Source organism: Panulirus ornatus, chromosome 28 (assembly GCF_036320965.1).
Source record: "Panulirus ornatus isolate Po-2019 chromosome 28, ASM3632096v1, whole genome shotgun sequence".
NCBI classification, from domain to species: Eukaryota; Metazoa; Arthropoda; class Malacostraca; order Decapoda; family Palinuridae; genus Panulirus; species Panulirus ornatus.
In genome coordinates, this window is record NC_092251.1 from 6,664,127 (window position 1) to 6,674,646 (window position 10,520).

The 10,520-nt window shown below is 36.8% G+C and overlaps 1 protein-coding gene across 1 annotated transcript; it reads left to right on the plus strand.

Moving 5' to 3' along the window:
- Nucleotides 1–201: 201 nt before the first annotated feature.
- On the plus strand, nucleotides 202–9,844 carry endos (endosulfine alpha). Its single transcript, XM_071678625.1, has 3 exons — nucleotides 202–561; nucleotides 3,001–3,132; nucleotides 7,486–9,844. Exons 1-3 carry the CDS (start codon nucleotides 475–477, stop codon nucleotides 7,657–7,659), a joined length of 393 nt encoding a protein of 130 aa, XP_071534726.1. The 5' UTR covers nucleotides 202–474; the 3' UTR covers nucleotides 7,660–9,844.
- Nucleotides 9,845–10,520: the final 676 nt, after the last annotated feature.

Genomic DNA, 10,520 nt, shown 5'->3' on the forward strand with positions numbered 1-10,520 from the left:
TGAAAAGCAAAGTCAAATAAAAAATGTCTGAATTACGGGTCTAACGAGTATAAAAACACGTCTAATACAGATGAACAAAATGTGTCTATCATTTTGTTCAAATTTGATTTTAAAAAGTGCAAGGCAAGTATTACTGCGTTATTGTAAGTAGTAATCCGTTTGAAATAGAATTTCCCAATTCTTGGCGACCAACCATATTGATCACGGGGATTATTATACATTGAGATTTGGTAAAATGTTCGTGAATAAATGTTGCCAAACAGGTACTGCTTAATACTATGATAAATTTGAGGTGAGTTTTTTTTCATACATTGAAACCGAGGCGAAAGTTGAGTAGATGTATATATTATAGTGTAGGTTGGTGGTAGACGGTGCAGCAGATCTAGAACAAACCTGCCACAAGTTTCTCCTTTTTATATCGCCTTCTACCCCAATACCTGCAACCTTGTCGGCCAACCGACCATTGACTTAAATATGTCGGATACGGAACAGAAACTGGAGGGAACCCCTCTAGAGAAAGTGGAGGAAAAGCCATCAGAATCTGAGCAAGAGAAGAAAGAGGTGAGGGAAGCCTTCAAGCCCAAGATGGATGTAAACAAACACAGCTTGACAGCTTTTAGCATTGTATTACTGAGTTGTAGCACCAGTGTTGTCTTTCTCTTCACTGGTCAGCGACTCTTTGACCATTAGCTGTTACTTGGGGCAATGCAGCATGTAGTCGCTAAACATGCAGACGGGAAAAAGGGATTAGTTAATAGTACACTATATATCTTTCATATGTTCTAACTTTCCCTTTTAGGTTTACTGTTACTTATCCTAGGTCTTGGAGGTAGTCCGTCACGTTAGGCATCCAGACCTTAAAGGTCAGGTATATCATATATACTATCCTGAGGATGGGCTCAGCTCTGTTAAACTAGGTCTATAGGTCCGGAAGGCAGACACCCCCCTTGGTTGAGGTTTATGTAAAGTGATTTCGTTTGCCTTTGATATATATATATATATATATATATATATATATATATATATATATATATATATATATATATATATATTGGTTGTTTTGGCAAGAGGTATCTGGTGGATTGAACAATAATGGTGACAGTAAACCTTAGCTACTTAGAGAGGTTAGGCAAGGTATGCTTGGATTACGTTGATTTTTCAAGTTTTTAATTTTTTACGTAACTTATCCTCTTATTTTTCCTGATATTCTTACGTAACACTATTATTTCTTTATTTAATATGTAGAATACATTGTAATGCCTCAAGTCACACAATGCAGCCTTTATTCTGAAAGCATTTCACTATCCTTAAGAATAAAATTACTCAGTATTCAACTATACACTAGTTTTGTTGCTTAAAAAATTGGCAAGTTATTGATCAGTTTTAAGAACCTCAATGCCAGTGGGGGTTGTCACTATCATGAAACACTGGGATTTGGTTGGGTTAAAACAATCAAACCAAACAACTTAATCCCCAATCAGGGGACCTTGTTTCCTGAATCTGACCTTGCTTTATATAACCTAAAGGTGGATTTTGGTTCGAATAGATCAGGAGATAAAGTGGCACGAGCAGTAAGCACTTGGCATTTATGTCGTTGACTTTTTGGCAAAATAACCACTACGGTAATTACATAATGTCAGAGGGAAGGATGGATATCATAGCATTAACTGGTTCTTTATTGTTTTAGATGTCAAATAAATGGTTGTATGCTGTATTTGCATGGATGACAGGTTGAGTGATGAACTAGTCTTTATAATGGAGATAGCACTTCAGCTCTTATTTTCTCAACTCTGTCATGATTGGGAATAAGGTAGTATTAAACATTTTGCTGGTGAACGATGTTTGTTAAAAAAAAAGTTTTGACTTGGGATCACTGAAGAAATACATGGATTTGAAACGGGATCACTGAAGAAATACATGGATTTGAAACTTGAATCAGCATACTGTTTGTATTTACTAGGAAATGGTTTAGATTAGGGTAGCATTACTTTATCTTTGAAATACGGTAATTTAATGGTAAGTGGGGATGGCTATGATCAGAATTGATGTAGTGCGAGGGAAACCACTAGAAATTATCAGAATAGTGGTTCTTTACCCTTTTCACTGATAAGTTAGTCTTGCACATCTTGGGGAACCTGCCTCTCCTGAAACCATGTTTCCCACTGTTTTTGTTACTTGAAGCAGTAGTCACAGAGGAATGGTACTTGGGTAACTAGCCAACAAGGATGCTATGTAATTGGCTGGACAGCACATGTCCAGTTAGCTGTTTAATGGATGGGTATTAGATAACCCACACTGGTAGGGATAGAAATATCCTGTTGCCTCCTGTTCCTATCAGGAAAGTGTATCCCTTTGTCTGCCTAATATACAGCGAGAGGGAAGGTGCAGACTGGTTCAGTAGACTGGTTAGGGGTGGGTCCTCCCCAAGTTCCTTTGGTTTTCAAGTCCCTTCCCCTTCAGAGGGGTATGCTTTCATGTATTCATAGGGCTTCTCTATAGGTAACAAAGATGAGTATTAAAGAATCACACGAGTGTCAGTTTATTTTTACTTCCTTACATTCTACCCATTTTGAAAAACCATTTCTTCACCTCTGACAGTGATAGGCTCGAGGCACAGACTCCAGTAGTCATGAATGATGTAGGTGTTAGGTTATTTGACACTCTCACCTCAACACCATTATATCATAGGCTTGTGCTTGTATAGTTGTAGTATAATTGTTGGTCCATTTGATGGAGCATCTGCCTGTAGATGCACCCTCTTATGGCAGGTGAAATGGTGCTGTAAAGCAACCCCACCAAAAAAAATAAAATAAAATTCATCCTTCCGAACCTACATTTTTAGTGTAGGGAAACATGATATAATAATACCCTTTATAAATGACCATAAAGACCATATCTTTGTATATACAGTATAATATGCAAAATAAAATTAATGAAATGAATAAAATAGAATGAAGAAAATTTATGTTGTGAACACTTAATTCACTTTTCATACTCTAGCCTTGCCAGCCAGCAATGACTGCAGCAGGTGTTGAGGCTGCAGAGGAAGCCAAACTTCGTTCAAAGTACCCAAGTGTTGGTCGACCTATGGCTGGTCACTCTGCTTTCTTACAAAAGAGACTTACTAAGGGGGTAAGTAATTTGATCTTTCTAAAGGTTATTCCTATTTTACAAAAGAAAATTTCTCGTAAAAGGTTATTACTATTTTATGAATGAAAACTTTACCCTTGAGATTAAGTATTAGAATTTGTCTGCATATATGTTGTAGATGCCATGATGTTAGGTGATATGATAAAATTACTGTGCTAAGTGATTCTGTGGTTAATATCAGAGTATTTTTATTATATATAGCAGAGGGAAGGAGATCCAGTGGTGCAGTCCTCAGAAATTTGGTAAACATTTGAGGTCAGATATTGAGGCAATAAACTTAACAAGTTTACATCTTTCCCACTGGAACATTTTACCTAAGTCCGAGTTTATAGTGAAGTTAGGATGAGATACGACATGGATCAAGGAAGAGAAGATGGAGCAGGCAAGAAAGAAATGGAGGGCTGTGTAGAATCATCAGTATGTAAGAGAGTTGGGTTATCTGCTGAAGAAAGGAAATTACAGGTATTAAATGGAGGAACCTTGAGGTACACTGCTGTTGACAGGGAGAAGAGGGAAAGGTTGACTGAACAGTTACAGAAACAGACTGAAGATAGAGGAAAGCTAGATGTGATTGAACAGCATGCTTCCATAAACACTTTCCAGCTCCATTTCACAGCATTTGAACCTTCACTGCAGCATGTCGCTCACTAAACCATCTGTACCCTGGACTTTTCTATTCTTGAACCCTTAGACAACAGCCATCATCTCATGATATAACTTTTCTCACCTCAATAAATATCTAATCAACATGTTGAACCATTAGTAGCCTACAAGCTCTCATCCATAACCCAGGAGGGAAGGGAAAATATCAGCTCTCCTCAATACCTTTGTGGTCACATTTTAAGCACATGTCCATCAACTTTCATTTCATATGTATGATGATCTTGCAGAAAGTACATATTAGATTTTTGGATGACCTGAGTGATGAGGAGGAACGCTTGTGACAATTATCAGGGTGTCATTTTAAAACTCATTTTCAAAATTTTTTTTTCACAATGTCCTGTTAAGAAGGTAGATTTCCTGTTTATAATTTAAGAGGAGCAGTACATATAATGTAATTTCTTTCAAGGATAATTACACTTTTTGACAGTTGTTTACAAACTCTTAAACATCTTTCTTTCTTTTCTTTCATACTATTTGCCATTTACCGCATTAGCGAGGTAGCATTAAGAACAGAGGACTGGGCCTTTGATGGAATATCCTCACCTGGCCCCCTTCTCTGTTCCTTCTTTTGGAAAATTAAAAAAACGAGAGGGGAGGATTTCCAGCCCCCCGCTCCCTCCCCTTTTAGTCGCCTTCTATGGCACACAGGGAATACGTGGGAAGTATTCTTTCTCCCCTAATCCCTAAAACTTAAAAAAATAAAAGACATCAGTACCTATAATCTGAATGAATCCCAAATGCAAACACTGCTTATTCCTAGGGCATTTGGGCAAGACATGCCTGAACTGAGATGGCAGAAGTAAAGGATCATCAATTAGCTTTTAAGCTTTGTACAAAACTTACATCAGTTACGAAGACTTAGGAATAGGTGAAAATTTAAGCAAAGTAAAACTTAATGAATTAACACAGAAAACAGAACCAACAAAAATTTAAGAAAGTATACTATAATGATCTCCCTCCCACAGCTACAAAGCCTATTGCATTAACAGTATAACTTCATTACAAATATATACATCTAGCCAGTTAGGTTTTGATACAAGTGAACTTCAAGAAAATATCCTCTCATCACATCACATATTTGCAAATTGCCTAAAGAGCATAGAATATTGCAAAACATCCTTTACAAAGCTCATCAGAATTACATCTTTTAGCCATCAAAATTATATATATAAAATGCAGGAATGCACAAACATATATCTTACAAATACAAAGCAGTACAATTAATCCCTTAATGTACTACACAAAAATACAAAATTCATTAGGCAGTACACTTGAACATTTTTTGTTAACAATATTTTGCTTTATGATTTTAATAAATCTAGTAAAAAATACAACGCTTCACATATGGTAGATAATACTTGTAAACTGAAAGTAACATTATATTATATTATATTATATTATACTTTGTCGCTGTCTCCCATGTTAGCAAGGTAGCGCAAGGAAACAGATGAAAGAATGGCCCAACCCACGCACATACACATTCAAATGCACATATATATACCTATACATTTCAACGTATACATATATATACATACACAGACATATACATACACGCACATGTATATAATTCATACTTGCTGCCTTTATTCATTCCCGTCGCCACCCTGCCACACATGAAATGACAACCCCCCTCCCCAGCGTGCGCGCGAGGTAGCGCTAGGAAAAGACAACAAAGGCCACATTCATTCACACAGTCTGTAGCTGTCATGTACAATGCACCAAAACCACTGCTCCCTTTCCACATTCAGGCCCTACAAAGCTTTCCATGGTTTACCCCAGATGCTTCACATGCCCTGGTTCAATCCATTGACAGAACGTCGACCCCGGTATACCACATCGTTCCAATTCACTCTATTCCTTTCATGCCTTTCACCCTCCTGCATGTTCAGGCCCCGATCACTCAAAATCTCACTCCATCCTTCCACCTCCAATTTGGTCTCCCACTTCTCATTCCCTCCACCTCTGATACATATGTCCTCTCTGTCTATCTTTCCTTACTCACTCTCTCCATGTGACCAAACCATTTCAAAACACCCTCTTCTGCTATCTCAACCACATTCTTTTTATTACCACACATCTCTCTTACCCTATTATTACATACTTGATCAAACCACCTCACACCACATATTGTCCTCAAACATCTCATTTCCAACACATCCGCTTTCCTCCGCACAACTCCATCTATAGCTCACACCTTGCAACCATATAACATTGTTGGTATCTATTCCTTCAAACATACCCATTTTTGCTTTCTGAGATAATGTTCTCGCCTTCCACACATTTTTCAACACTCTCAGAATTTACACCCCCTCCCCACCCTGTGACTCACTTCCACTTCCATGGTTCCATCCACTGTTAAATCCACTCCAAGATATCTAAAACACTTCACTTCCTCCAGTTTTTCTCCAATCAAATTTACCTCCCAATTGACTTGACCCTCAACCCTACTGTACCTAATAACCTTGCTCTTATTCACAATCACTTTCCTCTCATTCTACTCGTACACATGCCTTGCATCCTCGATAAAAACTTTTCACTGCTTCTAAAAACTTGCTTCCCACACCGTTTATTCTTAATAACTTCCACAGAGGATCTCTATCAACTCTTATCACATGCCTTCTCCAGATCCATAAATGCTACATACAAATCCATTTGTTTTCTAAGTATTTCTCACATACATTCTTCAAAGCAAACACCTGATCCACACATCCTCTACCACTTCTGAAACCACACTGCTCTTCCCCAATCTGATGCTCTGTACATGTTTTCACCCTCTCAATCAATACCCTCTCATATAATTTCCCAGGAATACTCAACAAACTTATACCTCTGTAATTTCAGCACTCACCTTTATCCGTTTTACCTTTGTACAGTGGTACTATACATGCATTCTGCCAATCCTCAGGCACCTCACCATGAGTCATACATACATTAAATAATTAATAAATTCCCTTGCAGTACCATCCTAACCTGCTACCTTGCCGGCTTTCATCTTCTGCAAAGCTTTTACTACCTCTTCTCTGTTTACCAAATCATTTTCCCTAACCCTCTCACTTCACACACCACCTCCACCAAAACTCCCTACATCTGCCTTTTGAATATCATCTAACACATTCAACAAACCTTCCAAATACTCACTCCATCTCCTTCTCACATCACCACTACTTGTTATTACCTTCTCATTAGCCCCCTTCACCGGTTCCCATTTGTTCTCGTCTTACGCACTTTATTTACCTCCTTCCAAAACATCTTTTTATTCTCCCTTAAATTCAATGATACTCTCTCACCCCAACTCTCATTTGCCCTCTTTTTCACCTCTTGCACCTTTCTCTTGACCTCCTGCCTCTTTCTTTTTATGTAAACAGTGGAGGTTAATATTTTTTGGAATACATTTTTAACATCTTATGTAACCACTGCTCAATATCTTTCTTTTGATAAAAGACAAAATTACCACTGCTAGAAACTTGTTTGGATATATTGTAATGCCAGATAAATGCATGAAAACTGGTCAGTCTCAGACTTTCAGTTTTTCATGAGAAATTTACACATTTTGGGGAATGCTTACGAAATTTAAATCTGCAGTGAATTTAGAAAAAAAGGAAGTTTTTTTTTTGTGTGTATCAGGGTCATTCTTATATTTTGGAGAATTTTTATATTAATTTCCCTTTTCAGCAAAAATACTTTGACTCAGGAGACTATCAGATGGCCAAACAAAAACCACCTAGTAATAAATCAAGGATGCCACCACTCTTAGCTCAGCCCACTGGTGAAGCCATCCCTACTCCTGAGTCTGTGCCTGTACGGAAGACATCCATCATCCATAGCAAACTAACCTCTGCATCATAAGTCATGCTTAACCCAATGACCTTTATTTTACCCATATGCTGTTAGTAGGTCCAGGGAAGATAATGTGACCCAGCCAATTATATATCTATACATGGGGTGTATTAAATGAAGTAACCATTTTTGTTATGCGCTTATTCTTCCAACATTATGGAGCTCTCAGAAATTATTCATAAATTTGTCCAATTTTAATCAGACCCCGTGCTTGCATTGTGCATGTTATTTATTGTAGAACAATCCTCTGGATTACAATTATTATCTTCCCTCAACCTCCTGGACTTTGTACCTCTCCAGTATGATGCAAGCTTCCCAGTTACAGAAGCAGATCTGTTCTCAAGTCTTTGTTGGACCATATCAAGGGCTTTTATGTCTATCAAGGGTTCCTTAGAACTTGTACAAAGTGGAGAATGATTATTTAGGAACATTGCTTTGTTCATTAATTATTTAACCATTTCTTACAATTTGGATAAGGTCATAGGGTTACTAGTTGATAGATGTTTCATTGTGTAATCTGAATTAATATATATGGGAGTGACAGTTGTTCTTAATAAACTTTTTAATGGCTTTAGCTAAAAGCAGAATATTACCTGCAAGAGGAACTTTTCACAGGTTATAACTTTTGTAATAGCAATTTTTGAGCTGGAGAAGCAATACGTGGAAGAACAATGTTTTTCTGCCTCGGTGATATATAATGTAGTCTTGTTACAGAATCATAAGCTGTATGCCCATCTCTGACTCATTAATATTCAGGGACTGTTAAGGACTTGCATTCTGCTTTATATATATATATATTTTTTTTTCATTCAGCATTATACCACTTCTGCTTGAAATTATATCTTTTGTTGAAAGAATGTAGAAGTGAGGTTGATTTTGCTTTGTTCATCCTTTTGAATAGCTATTGAGTGTAAATAGTACTTGAAAATCTTTTAGCTACTTTATTTTTCATCTGTGGACTAGTAAGAACCTGCCATTTGAAAAAGATAAAAACAAAGTTGATTCATATGAGAAGTGTGGATGACAGTATGCAAGTTCAGTGTACGTAGAATTATTATGGAGTTGCCAAATTGTATGTGAAGCACTGGGCTATTCACTGTCATTATTCCTAATCAGAGCATTACATAGGCTTCAGAGGTAGCCAAGTAAGTGATTCATTTTTTGTATCAGAAATGTGGCTTTGGCATTTAATGTCTTTCATACTGTATGAGAAATGTTTGATAATACTGAAGGAAACCTGTAATCCCTTATTACTGGATATTTTACCTTGTTTGAAATTTATTGGTTTCTAGTGATTTACTCGAGTTTTTTGGTCAAATTGAACTGATTTTCTCAGCCCTTCCCTCTAGACAAAGACCCACAGCTCATAAAAGAACCTATTACAGTCATTACTTTGTTTTTGCTGTTTTCATACAATAAGTTATATATTTATGTATCTTTTTCCAGTGTTGTTTAATGTAATTTCTTTAGTACCTAACAGTTTGCATTACTTTCTATTTACAGCATATACAGAAAATGTAATGGAACAGATTTTGCAGTTGCACAACACTCCCCATTAAAAACAACCATGTGATTGATGTTTTTACAGTAGGTTTGTTAGGATATGCTTTTATATTTGTTTAACCTTACATTTTCCGAGTCCAACAAAGACCTCTTCAGTTCTGTCAAGTGGTGTGAAATTCTAGGTAGGTTAAGTAACTAATGAATTTTAAAAGAAATACCCAAAAAATTCCATCCTGTAGCAAAAATTGCATTTATGGTTGTTTTGGGCGAGAAAATATTCAGATATTAGATGGTGCAAATTTCCTTCAGTTTTACCAGATAATTATTATATCCTTTCATAAATAGTGGATAGGTGCAGGAAATTTAGGTAAGCACTAGTGGGATAATGGTGAGAAGATTTTGCCAAACCTTCCAGTTAATACTCATAGCTCATTTCTCTGGTCTTCTACTTGACTGCTGAAGGCTATAGTAATGCATTTGTATATTTTTATCCAGCATCATGGTAATTGTGTATATGGGTTTGTCATATGTGGGAGGAAAATAACATTATGGATGTAAATTTTCAGACAAACTTCAACATTGTTTCATGCCATTTCAGAGTTCATTATTTGCTTTTATTGTGTATCAGACTTTTATCCAAATATTTTTCTTGTCCTGTAAAAAAAATCGAAATAAATTGATTTAGTTTTGATTCCTGACATTTTTTAAAACTATTTTCTACCCCATTAGTGTGTGTGTGTTTGTGTGTGTGTGTACTAGTTACTCCTTAGGATGAACAGAACTTTGGGATTACACTGACCTGAAGTTATATGCTGTATAGCTTCACTTGTGCCATAGAAAATTTTGCCTAGCTTCTCAGTGGCTTTATTACTCTGTCATAAATGTCAAGCATTTGTGCTGTATAAAATCAGAGGTTGGGGATGCTGGGTCACATGGGAATAAACAATTGAGTGCTAGCAAAGTATCATTTAACTGCATAGCAGTGAGAATTTAAATAACCTTATTTACTCAGTCATAACAGCATTAACAATGAAGACATCCACAATGTGTATATATATATATATATATATATATATATATATATATATATATTAACCCTGGGGATAGGGGATTAAGAATACTTCCCACGTATTCCCTGCGTGTCGTAGAAGGCGACTAAAAGGGGAGGGAGCGGGAGGCTGGAAATCCTCCCCTCTCGTTTTTTTTTTTTAATTTTCCAAAAGAAGGAACAGATGGGGGTCAGGTGAGGATATTCCACAAAGGCCCAGTCCTCTGTTCTTAACGCTACCTCGCTAATGCGGGAAATGGCGAATAGTTTAAAAGAAGCGGAAGTGGATCATAGGGTGGGGAAGGGGGCGAAAATTCTG

Coding starts and splice junctions, on each gene's coding strand:
- endos (XM_071678625.1), top strand. CDS start 475: ATGTCGGATACGGAACAGAAACTGGAGGGAACCCCTCTAGAGAAAGTG. Junction 562..3,000: donor CTGAGCAAGAGAAGAAAGAG/GTGAGGGAAGCC, acceptor TTCATACTCTAG/CCTTGCCAGCCAGCAATGAC. Junction 3,133..7,485: donor AAAAGAGACTTACTAAGGGG/GTAAGTAATTTG, acceptor TTCCCTTTTCAG/CAAAAATACTTTGACTCAGG.